The 23,960-nt window shown below is 46.1% G+C and overlaps 2 protein-coding genes across 2 annotated transcripts in view; both read left to right on the forward strand.

Moving 5' to 3' along the window:
• Positions 1-18,359: 18,359 nt before the first annotated feature.
• Positions 18,360-19,756, forward strand: LOC310850803 (actin-1-like). Its single transcript, XM_083752771.1, has one exon. It carries the CDS (start codon positions 18,456-18,458, stop codon positions 19,587-19,589), a length of 1,134 nt encoding a protein of 377 aa, XP_083608897.1. The 5' UTR covers positions 18,360-18,455; the 3' UTR covers positions 19,590-19,756.
• A 3,802-nt stretch (positions 19,757-23,558) lies between these two features.
• The window catches only part of LOC310850508 (actin, alpha skeletal muscle-like), a 1,007-nt gene continuing 605 nt past the window's right edge, over positions 23,559-23,960 (forward strand). The window contains exon 1 of the mRNA XM_083752025.1: positions 23,559-23,954. Within this exon, the coding sequence (XP_083608151.1) occupies positions 23,724-23,954 (231 nt within the window). The 5' untranslated portion in view covers positions 23,559-23,723. The remainder of the gene's footprint in view (positions 23,955-23,960) is intronic.

The raw sequence follows: 23,960 nt of genomic DNA on the forward strand, positions 1-23,960 counted from the left end.
TCCATCCCATTTTATCAGAAAAGTCACGAACCCTCTGCCAGTTCATGCCGTACGTGTGCATGCATTTAATTAATTTACCTATTTATTTTGGCATTTGCACCCCACCTTCATAAGCGAAATCACGCTCAAGGAGTTCAGGTCACGAGGAAGCGTTAAACCTGGTTCCTTCTAGTTTTAAGCTCCGTTTTGTAGCCATGACAATAAATCCCCTCTCAAAATAGTCGTAATACACATCAGGATTAGAACCCACCATATCTGGATTGCACGACAGGTTTCTCAACCACCGTGCTACTATTGCAGTGAGGGAGGTTGCTGTTGAGCAATTGTATTTTGAAAGTGTCTGTGGATGAAGTGGTACAGATATTAGATGGAAGGGGAAAAATCTCTCAGTATGCTGCCACTGCAACAGAAAATGCAAGAAAGGGGTGCATCTGTATACCATTTTTCAGCTTTGCCATCACCGGGTTTCTGATGCTGATTCCATCCATATGTCAGCGGCTTGTTTTGTCATAGCTGTGCAAGGCTTCCCGTCCAGTTCTTACTGTAATTAAGTTTGGTACCCGTTAAATCCTGATGGATGCCCCAGCGTGCCTCTCGTCAAAGGCCAAGAGAGCGTGCAGGCTCCGTTTCTCAAACACATGGTCCCGGTTAACAGTTTTTCATTGACTATGAATCTATTAAAAAAAAATACATATGGGACCAAGGTATATGGCTTAATCCTGTCTCCGCGCCTCCTTCTTCAGTCTAATTGGGGTGCAAAACATTTTAATAGACACCGTGGAGTCTGTTTAACTACACTCTGTCAGAACAATGCCCTATTCACATCCCAAACAGAACACTAGTGATCGGGCTAATATCTTGAAACTCAAAAACAAGTTTTAATTGGAACAGATGCTGCAAAGACCAGCGCATGAGTGATCAAAACCAGGACTGGCCCATTGATTCATTTTTAATAGCAGCTTTCGTTTTTTATTAGAGGGGGGATGCAGAATTCAGTAACATGATGCAAACAGTCAGGAACAATACTCTGAGAAAAAGCACCTGATTTAAAACCAGGTTCTCTGTCAAATACTGTTTCGGGCAGGATTATAATGTTTCCCATTGTCCTTGCCCCACCATGCAGCTTGTTATATTTTGTTGATGTTTATGCCCCGTATTCTCCAGGTAACTTTTGCTTTGTGTTTTTGATGAGCTCTGAGTTGCCTTGATATCCTGTTTGCTTGTCTGTTCTGGAGCCGAGGTCAGACATCTTCTTGATACAACCCAGCTTGTGCATAGCTGTCAACTTTTCCCTTTTCTTGCGAGGAATCCTATTTGGAATAAGGGAATTTCCCTTAAAAAAAGGGAAACGTTGACAGCTATGAGCTTGTGGGGTCTGAAGACTCAGCTGGGATTGGGGGGGGGGGGAGAAATTGTGTTTTGTTTGCATTTTGATGAGAAAGTATTCCATTAACACTGGCTAAGCCAATACTCCAACCAAAACACTTTTATTTCTTAGAAATTCGCCCTTCTCCAAATATTGCAGAGAGCTACTCCAGCTACAATAATGCATATATCGAGGGAAACAGCATAGAGAAGTGCCCCACTGCTACTCCCAGAGACAGATGCAGACAGAAGCTGCAGATCTATTCAAGGTCCGTTCCAGCCTTTTCTATTCTGCCTATGCCTCTCTATGTCTGCTTCCCTTGATCCTCATTAGGGTTTGCCTGGGCACATCTGGCACACGCGCCCCCCCCCCCCCGCACACACCTATGGGAAAGACCCCAAAAGTGGGGACTCTCAGAGGATAGCAAGGGGATATTTGGGATCTAGCTCTTTCCAAGCCTTTAATGCAACACAGAAGAGTTGTTTGAGGCCAAACCAAACATGGTCATTTTGACAAGGTACAGTTCCCCATATATCAGCTATGTAAACAGAAGTGACGTTAATGTTAGGCCTCCAGCCACTCACACTTACTTACGGCCAGGCAATGTCATGGGTAGTTGAAGCCTTGGCAATGCATTCAATGATTTGGTTATTCGACAGTGTCCTCGTTCGATTTTTCTTCTTGTAAGTGACAGGTGTAGGCATGTAACACTATGCCGGTTCTGTTGGAATTTTATCAACGTTATCATACCATATTTTTTTAAAAAAAATGACAGGGGGGATTAGACAAATTTATGGAGGATACAGCTATCAATGGCTACTAGCCATGATGCCTCTGCTTTGCCCCTATGGTCAGAGGCAGTAATGCTTCTGAAAGCCAGTTGCTGGAAAATGGAGGAGCGGAAAGGGCTTTTTCTTCTTTTTTCTTCTGTTTGTGGGTTTCTCATAGGCATCTGGTCGGCTCCTGTGAGAACAGGAGCTGGACCATTGGCCTGATCCAGCAGGCTTTTTTCTGCATTGGATTTCTATTTTACTTGCGATTATTTATATTTAAAAAATGGCCTGCTAAATTCTTGCCTTGATCTTGCCCCTATTTTGTGGCATTTTGGTTCGTTCTAAATAAAAGCTGGCTCTTTTGCCTAGTGCACCATTCAAAATAAATCTCCATGGGTTTTTTCAAGTATAAAGACACTGTACTTCTGCTCTCTGCCTAGCCGAGAATCTGTTTTAATGTCATTTGTAATATTGATTATTGTTTCTTGAGAAAATGTCCCTAGAGTAAAGCTATGTGATGAGGCATAGCATCATTTTGATGGGGCTAACTGTGGGGAAGGGGGGGAGAGAGAATGTTGCCTCACACACCCCCATTGGCTGTAGCCTCACTGGGCAGTATACACACTAAAATCCCAGTGAACTTAGTGGGGTTGCATCTGAGGGGTTTGCACTGCAATCCAGTTCCTGAATTTTTGCCCTTTGGGGTGATATGAATCCCCCCACATCTTTTCATTGAAGTTTGAGGTAGGCAACCCAGCTGAACATTGTCACCCAATAGATGCTTCTACTCTTCCCTTTGATGTGGTTAAATAATGGGTTTTCCATTCTGCCATTTCTATCCTTTCCTTGTCAAATTATTTCATTCTAGCTTTTTTGTGTAAGCTAGATGCTGTGTCCTCTGATTACAAGATAGGGTAACCCAACACCTGCGGGACAGCAAATTAAGTTATCTGATAATCACAAGCAACACAACAGCTGACTTTTCTTTTAACATTCCCTTTATGTGATCAAGCGAACACTTCCATAGCATAGCAGTTAAGGCTCTTGCAGGGGTGAGATGGGAGAATGCCACTAATCTAGCTCAAAATATTTTAATTATGGCGTTTGCTACACTGCATATGGAATGCATTGAAAAATGCATTAGCAGGGAAATCTATTTAAATGCAAGTATTACTGTAAACTATAACAAGGCATTATTCTGCTTGACTCCAATAGACTGAAGTTCATACTTGATAGTGGCAATTTGTGGTTGCCTCATTCTGCTGAAACTCATCCTTGATGAAGACTCAGGTATGATTGATACTTTCATAAAGTTTTGCAGAGACTCTAGGCCTGGGGTAAGCAAACTTTTTCAGCTGGGGGCCAGTCCACTGTCCCTCAGACCTTGTGGGGGGCCGGACTATATTTTGGGGGTAAAAATGAACAAATTTCTATGCCTCACAAATAACCCAGAGATGCATTTTAAATAAAAGCACACATTCTACTCATATAAAAACAGGCTGATTCCCGGACAATCCACAGGCCGGATTTAAAAGTTGATTGGGCCGGATCCGGCCCCCGGGCCTTAGTATGCCTACCCATGCTCTAGGCCAAGCCCATATAGCAAAGTTGGGCAACCTTTTTCAGTCTGAAGATTGCAGCCAGCGGCATGGCAAGATCAGGTGGTAACCAGCGCAGAAAATTTATTGTCACAATAAACATTGAAATCTAGTTGGACTCCCAAGAGAAGGATTGACCAAAGTTGTTTGAGCTTTTTTTACGGGAGCCTTGGCCAACTCTGCCCCCAAAAGCATTAAGCTTTTTTTGGGGGGGGGGTTGCAGGGTTTGGGTCCTGGATTAAGAGACCTTCTGCTTCTATCCTTCCCTCCAACCCTACACATGTTTGCTCACCTGTCTCCTTCCTGTCCTCTCCCTGCCTGCCTGCCTCCTCCAGCAACCTGGGAGTGCAGGGCTGTCAAGTCAAAGCAGTGAAAAGTGTGGCAACTACCCCACTCACCCTGACGGCTCGGGGTAGGTGGGATTCATGGGCAGGCGGTGCACCGAATGTCACCCCCTCAGTGATGACACCTGGGGTAGTCTGCCCCCACCCTGCCCACCTTGCTCTGCCCCTGATTGCATCCTCTTGTGGACAACACTTGCCAGGAGCAAAAATGGGCAAGGCAAGGCATGTGACTCTTACCTTTGTACGGTACAGGTAGGTGGTAAAATGTGAATCAGCATTTAAAATAACATGGGTGTGGCCAGGAAGAGTATGGACCTCAGTTTGGCACCTTAGAAAAGATAAATATTGGGTATAAAGCACTTCAGAGGCTCTCTGATTTGACTTTGTGTCCAAATCCTAACCCTGATTCCGTACAAAATTTGTACTTCCCCTATGGGGGTATTTTAAATATGGCTTTAACTTTCTTTCTTTTTTATTGACAGAATTGGATGAAATTGACGGGCACATTAGCATCTCTTGAGCAGAGAAATTGCAAATTAGAAGCAGTGATCTTTTTAGTACTGAATGTGTGTGTGTGTGTGTGTGTGTGTGAGAGAGAGAGAGAGAGAGAGAGAGAGAGAGAGAGAGAGAGAGAGATTTTTTAAATGGCAGCTAGACCTAACTGCTGCACACGAAGAAAGTTTAATGGAGGTTTTTGGTGCATGGAGGTTTGCCAAGGAGGTGGTGCCCTGCTCCAGATTGCCTGCATTGCTCCTTCTTCCCTTTATGGTACCAGGTTTGCCTTCCTGCAAGCAGCTGTGAATTTGGGGTTCACTGCAGACTTCAATGCACTTACGGGAAGCCCCAGGAGGGGCCCCAGAAATGGTTGTTTGCAGAGAAATATCTCCAAATAACTTGGACATTAAAGAGCAAATATTGCTATTATTGTCATTATGGTCATTTCCTATTGCCTTTCCAAAGCACTTAAAAGTATTTGAATAACAATGTCTCCATCCCTGTGGCAGATGCAGTGAGGAAGGGAAGGCTGGCGGGTTTTGGGAGGAGGAAGAAACCATATCAAAAGAGCCGCTGGGGGTGCAAAAATCACTTGGCAACCTCATTAGAGGGGGAACAAAATATAACATTACATTTCAAAATGGGAATCTCCATGTGGGCAAAATCGGATGAAGGCCTCTGAACACAGAAGGCGCAGGAGCTTTTTCATTTATGCAAAGCGCCACCATTGCGGAGCCTGAGACTTTCCAGGTTGTTTACCCAAATGAGCCCACCAATCTAGCAAAGTGTGTTTGCTTTCAGAGGCCAGTTTGGCCTCCCTGCATTTATACCACGCCTGGTATACTCTTTGTGCTGCCCCAGAGCTTGGTGGGTGATGTTGCCAGCCTTTATGGCCGCTCTGTAGCATTGTGCAATGGGGGCACCATCTATTTGCTTTGTTTGCTCAATCTCCTCCCCACCCTTTCCCGGCAGGTGTTTCAGCCCTTACTCTGGAATCACAATGACAGCTTTAATTACTAACATTTCTTGGCCAGCAATTCCACCTCTGTTGGCACTTGGAGCAGCAGGGATCGTTGCAACTGAAAAAGCTTGAGTGGTTCGCCCTACTGAGAGACGACTGTCGTCAGATGATCCGCTGCGAACAGCCAATCCCTTCTGGTGTTTCAGTGCTCTGCCCAGAACAGTCACCTCACTTGGCCGAAGGATGACCTCAGAATCTGTAGTTGCGTCAAAGATCTGGATACTTGCCTCCTTTAAAAACAATAAAAGGGGACAGGGAATGCCTCTCGAAACATCATCGCCAGACTCAGCACGAGGGTTTCCATTGCAGTGGCAGCTGGTTTCATTGCTGTTGGGTCTGTGGCCGCCATTTTGAATCAAGATGGCAGGCTGAAAAACCACTTGGGCATGACTTTGCCCATTTTTTGGCACAGGTTTGGCTACTTCTCAAGAAAGCATCACCAAACTTAGCATAAATGTTCCAGCAGGGGGGTCTACGTCAGTGTTGGTGTGATGGGTCCAAAACACAGAAATTACACTGTCCGTTTTTTTATTAAAAAAAACAAAACACTTTTTTGTTTCTACAAATTCCCAGGCACTCCCCACTAGAAAATACTAAATAAAAATCATTTGGAACAGACCCAGGGTGTGTGTGTGTGTGTGTGTGTGTGTGAGAGAGAGAGAGAGAGAGAGAGAGAGAGAGAGAGAGAGAGCCACACACAGAGGGACACTAAGAATTTAATAATATAAAGCAGACTACGGCTGAATAAAATTACTTGAGACAGTCTAAATAAAACAGACTTCACTGAACGAAAAGCAAGCGCTTCAGACCAGAGCTATTGCTAAGGGGGGATTTACCGACTCTAAGAAGGAGTAACTGAGCAACACTTCGATACCCAGGTTCAAAAATTCAAACAGCAATATTAAATCAAAAGATAGTAATTGGGAAGACAGAGTAGGGAACGGAATGGAATGGTACGCTGACTCAAGAATGAAACAGCAAGATTGATTTATTATTATTTTTAAGGGGCTGAATGACAAAGAACTGTGTGGATTTGGATGGAAAGGGGGAGTAAAATGACTGGACGGGACTTGGAAAGCCACAGAAATGCCTCCTACTGTTTCACTAGAACTTTTAAAATGACATTATTGTTTCTCGGAGAACTTGCGAAAGAGAAAAGAGCACATGAAACCAAGGCTATTTATTCACAGCAGCAGCAACAGCTCTCTCTCTCTCTCTCTCTCTCTCTCTCACACACACACACACACACACACACACACACACCCCGCACCAAAGCACTGGTATTAGAGATCCCTGGTAAAACCAGTCACATGGATTACAAATTGGACTTACCAATCACAATGGAGCTCTACCCATCCCTGTTCTCTCTCCCCACCCGAATCACCAGTGCTTGTTTTCCCAATTACCCCACCCTGGCAGGCATTTACTTTTCAGCCTTTGAATTGCCAAGGGGTCACTAATAATAATAATAATAATAATAATAACAATAATAATAATAATAATTTATTAATTCAATTTATACACCACCCTATACCCAGAGGTCTCACAAAGCACTTTGGGTAGTCCCGCTTCAATCCAGGGCACCTTGTAGGGATCTCACCTCTTCTCAGATGGGTCCACCATCCCTTCAAAGCACCTTGCTTCATCTTGAGATTTAGGGTGCATCTGAACCCATGGCACACCCCAGTAGTGAGTGTATGCTGGCCCCAGCTGATCCCCACCCAATTGTTCAGGTTTGGCTGTAGATCTCTGTTTGTTAAATAAATAAATCTCCCATGTCTCTCCTTCTAATTTTGGGTTGTGGTTGCCACCTGCTGTCCTTGTGCCTTCAAGGAAGACATTCTCTCTATCTTCTTTCCCTTGATTTCTTCTACCACGCTTTAGTCCCAGACATCTTCTGTATTTCCTTTTGCTTGTTGCCTGCTTCCTCTTCAATCTCCCTGCTCAGTTCCCCTTTGCTCTTTGGGAGTGCCTGGGTATCTCAGAGAGGGGAATAGGCCAAGGAGACTGTCGGTTGCTTTCAAGCTGTGCTTCCAGATCCAAGAGTTCTAGGCTATTGTCTTGATTAACACTTCCCTAATTCATGCTTCACATCTCCAGGCTCCTTGGATGCTGCTTAGAGATATCAGGTTCCTGTTTATATAACACAACTTTATCCTGTATGCTCCAGGCGAGCCAAAAATCCAAGCAGGGAAGAATCCTGACGGTTTTGTCTTTCATTTGGCTGATGGGCTTTAAATATTTAGAAAAGCGAAAGTAAACATCTTCAAAAGGCTCCATGCACTCGCTCTTGATGTTCAAAATGGTTGAGATTTATAAACTCGGCAGCAGTGGGGTGGGAAAGGTCCCACTTTCTGGAGGACGTTGGGCTGATACTGCAAAATTTCCACCCAAGAATATGTGTCTGTGGATCCTCCTCTTGCCTGGCTTTGCTGGTGAAGCTCCCTGGAGTGGTTTTTCTTTCATTAGTGAACTTTTCTTAACCTCTCCAGCTGTTAATGAGCTGCCTTGCAAAATAAGTGGAGGGTGCCAGCTTGGCAGAGACTGTGCAGCAATGTTTGCTTAGGATGGCTTAGGAGGACCAAGAAGCCTTGCCTAGGACAGACTTTTGACCTATTCACTGGCAGTAACCCAGCCACTGCATGTAAGTCATCCAAGACAAGGTGGCCAGATGAATCATGATGCGAAGGAGGCTGCAGAAGGCTCCCAATAGCAGCCCTTCCACCATGTTTCTTCTTAAGCTCTATTTTGAGCTGTCTGGAGATGCAAAACTACGTCAGGGTTTTGAGGGAAGCAAAAGGTCTCCATGTCTTCTGCATATCCCTAGGAACCCACCCATCAAAAATATTGATGCCAACTTGGAGAGTCCTACTCCTGCCCCCCATTCCGTGATCCATGAGGAAACTCTTGTGGTTCATCAGAATGTTCATCCATCTCTTAAGAACTCAATTCGTTCTGGAGGTCTGTTCTTAACCTGAAACTGTTCTTAACCTGAAGCACCACTTTAGCTAATGGGGCCTCCCGCTGCTGCTGCATCACCGGAGCACGATTTCTGTTCTCATCCTGAGGCAAAGTTCTTAACCCGAGGTACTATTTCTGGGTTAGGGGAGTCTGTAACCTGAAGCGTCTGTAACCCGAGGTACCACTGTATTGCCTACTCAGACTGGCAGCAACTCTCCGTGGTCTCAGGCTGAGGTCTTTTTCATCACCTGAGGGATATAGCCAATGTTATATGCAGGACCATAGTTTCACCACTCCTACTCTAAACCTTCATAGCCTTCCTTTAAACCTTCGGAACAAGCATGGTGTAGTGGTTAGAGCAGGCTTCCTCAACCTCGACCCTCCAGATGTTTTTGGCCTACAACTCCCATGATCCCTAGCTAGCTAGCAGGACCAGTGGTCAGGGATGATGGGAATTGTAGTCTCAAAACACCTAGAGGGCCGAGGTTGAGGAAGCCTGGGTTAGAGAGTCCAACTAGCACCTGGGAGACCAGGGTTCAAATCAGCACTTACTCATGGAACTTGCCCTGTGACCTTGGGCCAGCCACTGCCTCTCAGACTAGCCTACCACACAGGGTTGTTGTGAGAATGAAGGAGCAGCAGAACCATATATGCCACCTTGAGCTTTTGGGAGAATCAAGCCTTGTTGAATCAACCCATCTTCTTTTAACCAGGCACCTCCAGTCTTTCTCACTTTCCCTACCCTCTTTCTTCTCTGCCATTGTCTCTTTCCTTCTTTCTTTTTCTTGGTTAGGAAAAAAAAACGGGGGGAGTACAGAGGAGGAAGGTTGTACTTGCCGCATCTGCAGTGGGAGGGGAAACACACAGACCCTCCAAAGAAGCTATAAAAATCAATATCTCTTAATGGAATATAAAAGGGGGTGAATAAGGAAAGTTCTTTTTTTTCCATTTCTAACTCCCCAAAAGGAAGGGGGAAAAGATGGAGGGGAATGAGAGAGAGAGAGAGAGAGAGAGAGAGAGAGAGAGAATATAGAAAACAAATTATAAACTGCACAAAAAGGATGACGGGGGGGGGGGCGAGCAAAATCTCTGGCATTGTCCTTTTAAGGGAAACTTAAATTACTGAATTTGGTAACTTGGAAATCCCTCGGGGATGTTAAGACATGGCCTTCTACTTTTTAAACCCATTACATCTATCTGGTATCTCTGGAGGGAGCCCAGTTTTAATAGTATCATCTGAAATGTAATGAACCCTTTGGTCATGATGAACAACCAGGAAGGTACAGGCCCCCAAGGAGTTCAGATTTAATTCCAAACAATCTGAAAAGAGGCACTTACAACCGCATATATTATTTCCTACTCTGGGAAAATAGTTGGGGCTTTTCTCTTTTTTTTTAAGAGGCATATGTCTTGGAAACTGAATACCTAATGTATATACATACACGCCTGGCTGGGAAAGGAAAATCCACATATTTAACATGCTGGATGCAAACACTGAGCTATTTAGAGAATCTGCGGCTCAGTCGCCTCTCCCTGCTCTGCTGTATCTACCGCTATGATTGTAAGGTGCTTGGAGCATAGATCTTACCTGTGGTGTTTTATGATGTTCCAACAGAAACAAAGAGAGAAACAACATCCCCCCTTTTTTTGGAGTAGTTGACAAGTGGTATCTGCAACAAAATGTTGCAGGGGATCCTCACTTTCTAGCAATGGCACTCTCGCTCAGGGTTCTGGCCGGTCATCCACCCAGGCCCTCCTTGAGAGCACTCCATTTGATTTGATTTCATTTATTTATTCCATAAGAGTTATACTGTATAGCACTTGATTTTTTTTAATAAAAAACCAACAACAACAACCTGAATGTGGCTTGCCGAAAGATTAAACAATAAAATGATAAGCAAAATGATCAACAGCAATCTATCCATATATACATGATTGCAATTTATTGCCCACCCTTCGCCACGAGACAGGTTGAAGAATTTAAAATACATTCTTGAAACAGTCTAAAAGAATCCACCATCATAATAATGATGTGGATCCCGAGAACAGATATCTCAGGTGTCAAAGGTAAGGATACACCTTTGCGGGGAGGAAATGCTATAATTTAGGGGCCGTCACAGAGAATACCTGTCAGAGCCGCCCCTAGGTCCCAGCTCACAGAGGACCAACGCCCGGCTGTAGTTCTGTACAAAAGTCTTTATTGACGTTCAGTTTCCATTTCAAAGCAGCAGCGTGCAGCTCTACGTCTTAAACCCTAGACCGGCGAAGCTCCGTCTGAATCTCCTCCCCTTCCACACCAGTTTAAGACTCTAGCCTTGCTCCACCTCTTCCTTAGCTCCTTCCTCCTCTGGGCCCTCCTGCCCGCTGGGGTTTCATCCTTTCTGGACTCTTCTGACGCTGACCCCCCCTGATTCTTGCCCCTCCTTCCGGCGGGCTTTAGGACCTGGCTCCCTATCCGGGCTACCTGCTGTGCCGCTCGCCTGTACATTTGAACTTGGCGCGCGCGCCCAACCGGCAATCTTCCTCTTGACCGTTCCCCGCCCTCCGATGGAGGCGTGGTCAATCCTGACTCATCTTCTCTCGCTGGTGGTGAATCCGCTGGCCCCGATACCTGGGACTCCTCCCCCCCACTACGCTCTGGTGGGGAAGCTGGTCCTGATTTCCAACTGCTGCTCTGGGAGTCCCCGCTGGTCCCTTGCTTCTGGGGTGTCCCCCTTGGGGCCCCCCTTGCCTTGGCCACCGGCGCCCCCTTCTGTGAATCTTCCGATTCGCTGGAGAGGCTCATGGAATCTCTCGGGCTACTGTCGTCTTCTCCTGCGCTCCCCTCGGATTGCTCCCCCTCGCTCTCCATCTCCTCCCCTCCCTGCGCTCCCGCTGCGTCCCTGACAATACCCTTTCCTGGGCCATGACCACCCCCAAACATCTGAGGGGGTGGAACTACTAAGGCCCATCTAGTCCAGCATCAAAGACCCTGATGTTGGAAAAGACTGAGGGCACAAGGAGAAGGGGACGACAGAGGACGAGATGGTTGGACAGTGTTCTCGAAGCTACCAGCATGAGTTTGACCAAACTGCAGGAGGCAATGGAAGACAGGAAGGCCTGGCGTGCTCTGGTCCATGGGGTCACGAAGAGTCAGACACGACTAAATGACTAAACAAGTCCAGCATCCTGTTCTCCCAGTGACCAACCAGGTGCCCCCATGGAAAACTCTCAAGCACAACCTGAGTGAAACACAGATTCTCCCTGCTTATGATTCCCAGAAACACGCAACAGTAGGGTTGCCATATTTAAAAAAGTAAAATTCCCTGACACCCACAAAGTTGTTTTGCCATTGTGTTGCCCAGTGTCAGATTTAGGTTAGATGAGGCCCTAAGCTACTGAAGGTAATGGGGCCCTTTATATGTCCAGCTGTCCTTTGTCAACAACAAATCGTTGCTGTTTTTTGTACTGAATATATGCTATATGGTAATTTATGAACCTAATAGGTATCTAAAGCCATTTACACATGTTGTCCTGCAACCAGTCCATGCAGCATGTAGGCACCCTGTATATAGAAATGAGCAAATGAGCAAACCAGTGGTATTTTAGGGAGCAGGCTAGCAGGCGGCGCCCATTATTTACATCATAGGAGCCTACACAACACAAAACACTGTTGCTGTATATAGGCTTTATTTTATTTGTTTTTTATCTTATATTATGGAAATGTACATGCAGGTTTTTTTTTCCTTAAAATATTTTTAGGGCCCCCAAGAGAGACATATTATTCTATTACAGTCAAACCTCTGTTTCCGAACACCTCTGTTATCGTATGTTTCGGCTCCCAATGACCAAAAACCCAAAAGTAAATGCTCCAGTTTTCTAATATTTTTCGGAAACCTAGCATCCGACACAGCTTCCACTTGAGTGCAGGAAGCTCTTACAACCAATCGGAAGCCGTGCCTTGGCTGTCGAACGTTTCGCAAATCGAATGGTCTTCCGGAACGGATTATGTTCAACAACCGAGGTTTTACTGTATTATTATTATTATTATTATTATTATTATACCCCGCCCATCTGACTGGGTTGGCCCAACCACTCTGGGCAGCTTCCAACATTTATAACTCCATACCCTCCAACATTTATCCAATGAAAATAGAGATGTCCTAAGGAAAAGCAGGACATTCCAGAAACCGGGACAGCTTCTGTAAATCCAGGATTGTCCCTGGAAAATAAGGGACACTTGGAGGGCCTGAGCCTCCACTGCACATTTTTCTGCGGCTGCTAAAAAGCATTTTTGTTTATACAAGCCTACCCAGATGTTGAGAAAGAGGATGCAAGTTTTAATCTGTTTTTAGCCTATTATGATTTTTTACTTTTTGAACGTCTCAAATTATTGTTACCAATTTATGGAACCTATCGCCCTCCAGATGCTGCTTGACTTCAACTCCCATGATCCCTCAGCATTGATTATGTTGGCTGGGGCTGATGGGAATTAGAGTTCAACAACTGGTAAAAGATAAAAGGTAAAGGACCCCTGGACAGTTAAGTCCAGTCAAAGGTGACTATGGGGTTGCGGCGCTCATCTTGCTTTCAGGCCAAGGGAGATGGTGTTTGTCCACAGACAGCTTTCCGGGTCATGTGGCCAGCAGGACTAAAGTGTGACTGGTGCAACGGAACACCATGACGGAAACCAGAATGCACGGAAACACTGTTTACCTTCCTGCCACAGTGGTACCTATTTATCTATTTGCATTGGCATGCTTTCGAACTGCCAGGTTGGCAGGAGCTGGGACAGAGCATTGGTGGAGGAAAGGGGGGCGGGGGAGTGCACCGCCCCCAGCACCACCAGGGAAGGGGGTACCATCGCAGCTGGTCCCCCACCGGACACATGCTGCACACACACCCCACCATGCAGGGCACCACGTCCCCACGGGCGGCGCACCATGCCCCCCGGATGTGCACCATGGGACACACGCCAGCCCCGCCCCCGCCTGATCTCCACCCCCAATGCCAGAGCATGCAGCTTCGCCACTGGGACAGAGCAATGGGAGCTCACCCCGTCGTGGGGATTCGAACCGCCAATTTTCCGATCGGCAAGTCCAAGAGCCTTAGTGGTTTAGACCATAGTGCCACCAGCAACTGGAGGGCTATAGACTCCCCATGACAAATTTTGTGAATTGCTGCTTTTTGAACGGTGCTATTTCATGGGTTCTTTTTATCAGAGAGCTGGTGTGTTGTGTCATAGCTAGAGTTTCAATCTAGGACCTGAAGACTCAGGTTCAAATCCCCACTCAGCCAACTGGGTGATCTTTAGCCAGTCACTGCTTCTTCACCCAGCCTACCTCACAGGGCCGTTGTGAGGATAAAGTGGAGAGAGGAAAATCCATGCATGCCACCTTGAGCTCCTTGGGGGAGAGGTAGGACACAAATGTAATAAATGAAATAAATAAATTATTTGGCTTCTGCTGTACACTGCCCTGTGGCTTATGCCAACGGCAACATAGAAATAACCCAATTAAATAAAAATGAATGAATCAACCATTATCCTGAAAGCCAGTTCCACAGGACCACCAATCTCATTCCAGTTCTTGAAAAATCCACCTTTTCTTTTCCCCTTCTACATGGCTTTTAAAATGTCCTGGTTTTTTTTAACTTGAAAACTCACTGGAGTTTGGTGTTGGAGAAGCCTAATGGGTCTTGTTCAGCAGTGGAATCAAATGGAGGAGAAAGTGGTTTGTGTGTGTTGAAAGAAAGAGAGAGGTCAATAAACACAGAAAGCTATGTAGAGTACCTGAAGTGGAAACTGTGTGTTCAGCCATTTTCAAATAAAGCAGGCAAAGAATGCCCTATAAATAGCTTATTAAACTATTTATGATTTGTGCCTCCTCACGGGGGGGAGATCAGCATCTGTGGGAAGCCATTCACAGGTGTTTGGGCTGAAATTCCAGCAATCTTGCCCTCGCTATAAAATAAAAACCCTACCCCGTTCTTCACAGTTTTCCAGAATCCTGCTTCTTGAGCCAAGTTCTTTGTCACCATCTGTCGTGGGAAGGCTGAAGCCCTCTAGAGAAGTTGTTTGACTGCCATTTGGTCTGTGAGAATGAGCATGAAGGTTTTCTGTATTTTTGGAGTAGGTGGACATCCTAAAAGATGTAAGAAGGGCCCCCCCTGGATCAGGCCAGTGACCCACCTAGTCCAGCATCCTGTTCTCACAGGGTCCAGTGAGATGCTCTGGGAAATCTCCATGTAGGGCTTAGGCATAAGAGCATTCGCCCTTCCTGTAGTTTCCTAAAAGTGCCATTCAGAGACATTCTGCCTAAGAGAGCGCCAGTAGAAAATAGTCATCATGGAGAGGAACTGCTGAGAGTTCTCTTTTTCTTTTTCTTGAAATCATTTTTATTTGATTTTACAAATATAAAGTTCTAACAATACAATCACACACCAACAGTTAAAAGATTCCCTCGAATCTCTGGAATTCCCACCTTCCCCTCCATGGGTCCTTTTGTTAAACTTTTTCTACTGCATCTTTTTCAATAATCCACATTTTATATACCGTATTTTTCCGTGTATAACACGCCCCCATGTATAAGGTGCCCCCTATATCGGGGGACTCAAAATTAAGAAAATGGGGGGAGATTGCCCCCATGTATAAGACTACCCCCCCTTTAACATTATTTTTTGGTTTAAAAAAACCCTAGTCTTATACACGGAAAAGTATGGTAATTCCAGTATCTCCATGGTGTTTGCTACATTACAAATGTTATTGCAATCTTGCTAGTGTTTTCATTTGCTTACAGTGGTCTCCAAGATATAATTTTTTCCCATTCTTTTTTGAAGTTTTGGTCTTCTTGGTTTCTGAACTTTCCAGTCAATTTTGCCATTTCAGCGTAGTCCATCAGTTTAATTTGCCATTCTTCTCTGGTAGGGACTTTATTTTCTTTCCATCTCTGAGCTAACAGCATCCGTGCGGCTGTCATCGCGTGCATAAAAAGACTTTTCTGCTGCCTTGGAATATTGGCACCTGGGAGTTTTCTCCTCCTTTGTTCTTCCTGATATTCACATTTCCCAATGTGCTGTCATGTGACTATTCTGGTTCATGTAAAACACTTCTCTGAGGGCAAAAAAATCAAAAAAACCTTATGGATATATTATTCATCTTGGCCTTAAGAGCCCCACACTTCCATCTCCAACTACACCCATATAATTCACAACACAAAAAAGGCAATCATTACATCAATACAATAGCACCTCAGTATCAAATCATTTCAAAACGTAAGTGGTCGCCAAGATTAGGCTTACTCAGAGTAGACCCACTGAAATTAATGGAACTGGCTAACTTTTATCTGTTCGTTTCAGTGGGCCTACTCAGAATAAAAGTTATAACCCAGTACGACAAATAAATCGTTTTTGATAATATAAACATCACAACATTTTAAATCATTATAAAATAAACTGCAAATCATTAAAAGCATTTCCATCAACCATAGCAAGCATTTCCAATACAATCACATAATAACATTAATAAAACCAGCAGCCACTGCACAACGGCACCATGCAAAGTTGTATAAAAATAGCAAATAAAGTATACAAGATTTATTGAGGCTAAGAGTTAAAGAGGGCACAATTCCTAGCAGCTTGATCGTATATTATAAAATGCATCTCAATTAATAAATCTGTGTTATAAATTAAAGGGGTTAAGGGTCTAAGTCCTACCCTGAATAGACCCACTGAAATTAATGAAGCTACATTAGTCATATCCTTTAAGTTCAGTTGGTCCACTAGGGAGTAGGACTAACTTTGGATGCAATCCTAAAACTTGAATCACAGAATCATACAATTTTCAAGTTGGAAGGAGCCCTGCGGATCATCTAATCGAATCCACTGCAATGCAGGAATATGCAGGTGTCCCAGCCAGGGATCAAACCTGCAACCTTGGCGTTATCAGCAACACGCTCTAGCCAACTGAGCTATCCCGGCTAAGTGTACCCATTGCACAGAGTTGCTGTTTAGTTCTGCCTGAAGCAGGAATGGAGGACCCATCGCCCTCTAGCTGCTGCTAGACTCCAACTCCCATCAGCCCCAGACAGCATGGCCAATGGTCAGGAATGATGGGAGCTGGAGTCCCAAAACATCTGGAGGGCCACAGGTTCCCCATTCCTGGCTCAGAACAAAATATTGTAGCAAATGTGGAGAGGTTTCCTAGGGAGAAACATCTGAAAAGCTAATAGATTCCCCACCCCCCAGTAAGGCTAATAAACATTTCTTGAGGGGGGGGGGGGAATCTATAACATTCCTGGAGGCAACAAGAGCTCCAGTGCCCATTATTGCCATACTAAGATTCTTTCTTTCTTTTTTTTCCCCTGCGACACAAAACCCCCTTTGCACCTACAAGTCCTCTGCTCACGTTTCGAAGTGCCTCTTTATCTTGAATCTTTCAGCTCAGATCTGCTTCTGATTCATAACCCCCTTTAATTAGGTGCTGGCACCTTTGCCATGCTGGCTGCAAGGGAGAGTAATTAAATTTAATGGAAGCCACCCTCGCTTTGAAGCTGGCCATAACTTAAGGCTATCGGGAGAAGCAATTAAAATGCAACTGCTGCAGGTCTCTCTACCCATTAACCGCACACACAGGTGACTATACACACACACACACACACACACACACACAGAGAGAGAGAGAGAGAGAGAGAGAGAGAGAGAGAGAGATGCATATTTCAGTCAAACTCAATAGTTTTCTATAATGCACTCAGATTATATATGTTGTTATTGTTACTGAAACTTCTCTCCCACTGTTCTTTAAAAAAACAAAAAGGCAAGGGGTCTTAAAACATAACACCACCTCAAAACAACAACACTATCCAGAATCACCGCAGCTCAAATGGCAGGATCCCATGGATGCTTACTCAGAAGGAAGTCCCCCTTTGTTTCCTGTAACATTGAACTCGGCGGCACTGCGTAGGACTGTGCTGTGTGAGGTTCCGAGTCAGAGACAGTCACCTGCATCACAAGTACGTCCAAACCGAAACCTGGAGAGGCTCCATTGATGCAGGCATCAATCCCCTGGCATCTCCAGGTAGGCTTGGCAAAGGATCCTTTCTGAGTAATCTGCCAAGTCAGTGTCGATAATAGTGACCTTGGTAGACAAGCTTGTCTGATTTGGTACAAAGCAATCCCACCCACCCCATATTTTCTGTTCGTCTTGGACCACATTCCCCACTAACCTATGATCCTGATTTTATAGATGATTAGGAACAACCTACTGGGACACGGGTGGTGCTGTGGGTTAAACCACAGAGCCTAGGACTTGCTGATCAGAAGGTCGGCGGTTCGAATCCCCGCAACGGGGTGAGCTCCCGTTGCTCGGTCCCTGCTCTTGCCAACCAAGCAGTTCGAAAGCATGTCAAAGTGCAAGTAGATAAATAGGTACTGCTCCGGCGGGAAGGGAAACAGCATTTCCGTGTGCTGCTCTGGTTTGCCCGAAGTGGCTTAGGCATGCTAGCCACATGACCTGGAAGCTGTACGCCAGCTCCCTCAGCCAATAAAGCGAGATGAGAGCTGCAACTCCAGAGTCAGCCACGACTGAACCTAATGGTCAGGGGTCCCTTTACCTTACTAGGAACAGCCTCTATTGAGATATCATCTATTGTCAAATAATCCTTCCACTGTGCAGGTATTCCAGATTTTTTTAAAAAAGAGAGAGATGGAATTAGTAACCTGAAAACATCCATCAGGCTGGCTAGATCAGCTTCGCCTTGTATAGTTTGGCTAAAGCAACAGCCTTGCCTACCAGAGTGGTGGTTGTATATGACATCACCACTCTAGAACCTCCATTCTTGAACATTCTGTTTGGCCTCCAATCCCACCCTGCCTCACCAGACCAGCTTCTCCAGGCCAGCTGCATAGAGAACCGTCCAAAGAATGTCTGATCCCAAGCTTCTAGACATCCCAGCTGTGATCTTTGACAATGGGTCTGGATTATGCAAGGCTGGCATTGCTGGGGACAGCGCCCCAAGGGTGGTCATCACAGCAATTGTTGGCCGCTCCAAAGCCAAAGCCACAATGCTTGGCGCTGGCCAGAAGGAATTTTACATTGGAGAAGAAGCTCAGTGCAAAAGGGGCGTCTTGTCACTGAATTATCCCATTGACCATGGCATTGTGACATCTTGGGACGACATGGAGAGGATATGGAGGCATGTCTATGAGTGTGAACTGAGGATCAAATCCAGCGACAGACCAGTGCTCTTGACTGAAGCCCCGCTGAATCCTCTCCAGAACCGGGAGAGAATGACGGAGATCATGTTTGAAAATTTCAAGGTGCCTGCTATGTATGTTGCTGTCCAGGCTACTTTGGCACTCTATGCATCAGCACGGACCACGGGGATAGTCATAGACAGTGGGGATGGTGTCACTCACACAGTCCCCATCTACGAAGGCTACTGCTTGCCACATGCTGTCTCCAGGTTGGACGTCGCTGGGCGGGACATCACTGAGTACTTCATGAGGCTCCTTCTGGAGAGTGGGCTTTCCTTCGTCAGCACAGCAGAAAGGGAAATCGTGAAAGACATCAAGGAGAAGCTCTGCTACGTGGCTTTAGATCCCATCCAAGAAATGAAAGCTAAGCCAGAATACCTTCTCAGAGAGTATAAACTACCAGATGGCAATATCATCAGGATTGGAAGCCAACTCTTCCGAGCCCCTGAAGCCCTTTTCGCACCAGCTAACATCGGTGTTGATGCTCCCGGAGTCCACAAAATGGCTTTCAACAGCATCATGAAATGCGACATTGACGTCCGCAGAGATCTATATGGGAACATTCTCCTCTCGGGTGGATCCACCTTGTTTTATGGCTTGGATGAGCGTATCCTGAAGGAAATGCAGCTTCAAGTGCCGATCGGGATATCGGTAAGGATCATTGCCCCGCCAGAGAGGAAGTACTGCGTGTGGATTGGGGCCTCCATCCTGACTTGCTTGACATCTTTCAGACAAATGTGGGTCACCCTCAACGATTACAAAGACTTTGGCCCAGGCGTCGTTCACCGGAAATGTTTTTAAGACTGACGGCCTTCACCTGTGACCTTGCTAGAACAAAGGGAGCTCAAGAAAGGCCACAAACAGGTGCACTTCCCAAATATTTTCTTTTTTTAGAAAGAGATTCAGCTGTTGTCTCTTTGGATTTATTGGCTGGCCAAAATTTAAAAGAAAATAAAAAGAGAAACACACATTTGGATCATAGTGGCTTTTCATTGTTATCATTCTGTGTGTTCTGTGGTCTAATGCAGGGGTCAGCAAACTTTTCCAGCAGTGGGCTGGTCCACTGTCCCTCAGACTTTGTGCGAGACCGGACTATTTTTTTTTGGGGGGGGGGGGTTGATGCAAGAGCATCACAAGCCCCAGTGGCTGCTTACCTGTGTCTTGCGAGTGGCAGGGGCTACTGGCGGTGGCGGCGGCAGAGGGACGATGAGTGGTGTGTGAAAGGCCTCTGGAGAGGGGCTGCTTAAAATGGTGGCCACTCAAGCACTGCTGCTGCTGGCACCAACAAAGCCCAGCCCCCTTCCTCCTCTAGGCAGGTCAGAGAGAAGCCAGGAGGAGGGAGGAGGTGGCGGCGCCGTGTAAGGGAGAGGGAAAGAAATTATGTGCTGGTGATCCACACAGCGATTCCCAGACCGTCTGCAGGCCGGATCCAGAAGGCAATTGGGCCTGATCCGCCCCACAAACCTTAGTTTGGCTACCCATGGTCTAATGGCTAAGATATGACTGAAAATAAGGTAGGGTGGCAGGCACTGGAATGGGGACCAAATTCAAAGAAATGTTTGTGGTCTATTTGTAAGAATCTGCCTTATATCAAGCCAGACCATTGTATCTTCTACAAAGCCTGGCAGTGGCTTTCTAGGGTGTGGATGAGGAACATTCCCAGCCCAACCTGCCAAAGGCTTTAACGTGTAAATCAGATTGGTATATAAGGCTAGTTGCAGGTTACAGGAATCAGCAGGTTCATGAGAGGTGAAACCCATTACTAAGTGCAAGCTAATAATAATAATAATAATAATAATAATAATAATTTATTATTTATACCCCGCCCATCTGGCTGGGCCTCCTCAGCCACTCTGGGCAGCTTCCATAAAAACCAAAAATACAGTAAAATATCACACGTTAAAAACTTCCCTGAACAGGGCTGCCTTAAGATGTCTTCTGAATGTCAGGTAGTTGTTTATCACTTTGACATCTGCTGGAAGGGCATTCCACAGGGTGGGCGCCACTACCGAGAAGGCCCTCTGCCTGGTTCCCTGTAGCTTTGCTTCTCGCAATGAGGGAACCACCAGAAGGCCCTCGGCGCTGGACCTCAGCGTCCGGACAGAATGATGGGGGTGGAGACGCTCCTTCAGGTATACTGGACCGAGGCCGTTTAGGGCTTTAAAGGTCAGCACCAACACTTTGAATTGTGCTCGGAAACATACTGGGAGCCAATGTAGGTCTTTCAAGACCGGTGTTATATGGTCTCGGTGGCCGCTCCCAGTCACCAGTCTAGCTGCCGCATTCTGGATTAGTTGTAGTTTCCGAGTCACCTTCAAAGGTAGCCCCATGTAGAGTGCATTGCAGTAGTCCAAGCGGGAGATAACCAGAGCATGCACCACTCTGGCAAGACAGTCCGCAGGCAGATAGGGTCTCAGCCTACGTACCAGATGGAGCTGGTAAACAGCTGCCCTGGACACAGATTTGACCTGTGCCTCCATGGACAGCTGTGAGTCCAAAATGACTCCCAGGCTGCGCACCTGGTCCTTCAGGGGCACAATTACCCCATTCAGGACCAGGGAATCCTCCACACCTGCCCGCCTCCTGTCCCCCAGAAACAGTACTTCTGTCTTGTCAGGATTCAACCTCAATCTGTTAGCCGCCATCCATCCTCCAACCGCCTCCAGACACTCACACAGGACCTTCACTGCCCTCACTGGTTCTGATTTAAAAGAGAGGTAGAGCTGGGTATCATCTGCATACTGATGAACACCCAGCCCAAACCTCCTGATGATCTCTCCCAGCGGCTGCATGTAAATGTTGAAAAGCATGGGGGAGAGGACAGAACCCTGAGGCACCCCACAAGTGAGAGCCCAGGGGTCTGAACACTCATCCCCCACCACCACTTTCTGAACACGGCCCAGGAGGAAGGAGCGGAACCACTGTAGGACAGTGCCCCCAGCTCCCAGCCCCTCAAGACGGTCCAGAAGGATGTTATGGTCGATGGTATCAAACGCTGCCGAGAGATCCAGCAGAACTAGGAAACAGCTCTCACCTTTGTCCCTAGCCCACCAGAGATCATCAACCAATGCGACCAAGGCAGTTGATCCCACAAGCAATACCCACCCTACTGCATCTTCTTTTTGAAGCACAGAGTGGGCACAGCTCTTTGTGCGGCAAGTTGACTGGAGTTCCCGGACTGGGCAAGCAAACACGCAGTCCTCCTTGTGTTTGAATAGGTGTCTTTTGCTCATGGTGGCATCTTTGTGTCCATGGCAAGGGAGGCAGCCGCAGACAGCTCAGTATCAGACTCACTTTCAACTATCTCTCCTAACCATCTTCTGAATGCTAAGAGGTGATGCTGATGGTGGCTCATGGGCAAGAGGCAATGGACTGGGTATATCACGAGGGAAGGAATGGGACATTCCTCTGTTATCCCACTTTGGCCTTCACTGGGGTCCAGATCTCCACTCCCTAACCTTCTTGGTCCTTCTCCTTAGTATCAGGCAAATCCTGTGGCTCTAATTTGACAGCCTTCAACTCACTGGGACCTTCCCCTGGGTCTTCCAGCACTAACTCATCCACCTCATCTGGATCTAACCACCCACTCTACAACACTTCCACAGACACGTGGCATCAAGAGGACATCACACACACTGCGTTGAGCTCCCTCTGAAGATGAGTGAGATAAACCAGTAATGGAAAAGTACACATTCCAGTAATCCATGGACAACAATTGCAGGGGTCCTCTAAGATTTTTCCCTGCTCTCCTGATATTCTCTTACTCCAGCTGGCATCGCCTGAAATTCTGCTACTTCCCTTCTTCTCCATTACCCACCCCTAAGATGCACATTGTTTCTTCTTCTTTACCTGTCCTCAACCTCCCACTCAATTGTGGGAAAGAGCAGTGCCCCCCCAATATACCAGATGTTTTAGACCACAACTCCCATCACCCCTGTGCAACTCTCATCAGTCCTGCCCATTGGCCATACTTGCTGCAGGAATGGGTATTGTAGTCCAACACATCTGGAAAGTGCTGTGTCATAGGAAGGCTGGGGCAGATGTTCTAACCCTCTTCCTCTTTCATTCTTTTCCATGGCAAGCCCTGGGGCTGGGCTGAGGCTGGAGGATGGAAGTTCATCCAGGGCCCCGTGATGCTGCAGCACTGCCCGCTTCCTTGCCTCTCCTGGTTCTCACCTCTGGCCTCATGAGTCTGAGTCAGGCTGTTCCCGATAAGCATTTATTTGGACTCCGTAGAAACTTGCAGCACATTGTCGTCCTACCTGCACACAGAAAGCCTTATGTGTTTGGGGAAAGTGGGGGATTTGTGTTCTTTCAGCTTCTTCCAATTCCAGCTGCTGGATTTCTGGCTGATGGATTTATGCTTCATCAGACATGACACAGTATGGTGTGGATGCATCTTAATTATACACAAGTAAAAATGTTCTTTTGATGCCATTCCCCTTCCCTGGGTTATAGTCTAGGCACTCAGGAGACCAAACCTGCCTCCTCGCACATGGAGAAAGTCCTCGTTATTTTAATATGCATTAAAAATGTTTCCAAACTGATGAAGAGACTGATTAAACACCAAATGAATCAATCTAACTGCATGCCTGAAAATTAAAGAAAGATTTTTTTAAAAGCATCATCATCAAATTGATAGCTAAACTAATAAGAGCAATTACACGACTGCACACATAGAGGTTTTATCAATCTTCTGGTTTCCTAGAGACCACCAGACAATAACAGTGAGCAAACAATCACTAGCTGCCTTGCCCATTGTTATGTAAACCAGTTGTCACTGATCTTAGTGGAGGGCTTTGCACCTTTTAGTGCTGACGCACTGTTTCAAGAATGAAGTTTGTTTCTCCCTCTTGAGATGCCAAGAACATGTGCCGTTGAACCTTCAACGCCATAAAGTGTTTGTGGTGCCATCTTCTTGGAAGCTAGTTTGAAATGGTCCACGAGAATGAGAAAGGTAAGTCCCGAGTCTTCAACAGCCAAGCTGTGATTATTGACAATGGATCTGGACTGTGCAAGGCTGGGGTCTCGGGAGAAGTTGGCCCGCGGCATGTCATCGCTTCCGTCCTTGGGTGCCCCAAAAGCAAATTATCGCTCTCCAAAACCAGGCAAAAGGAATGCTATGTAGGAGATGAGGCCCAAGACAGGCGAGAAGTGTTGTCGTTGAGATAT

This window comes from Podarcis gaigeae, assembly GCF_964106915.1.
Source record: "Podarcis gaigeae genome assembly, chromosome: 8".
NCBI lineage: Eukaryota > Metazoa > Chordata > Lepidosauria > Squamata > Lacertidae > Podarcis > Podarcis gaigeae.

Excerpts from the sequence above, each read along its gene's own strand:
- LOC310850803 (XM_083752771.1), top strand. The coding sequence starts at position 18,456 with ATGTCTGATCCCAAGCTTCTAGACATCCCAGCTGTGATCTTTGACAAT.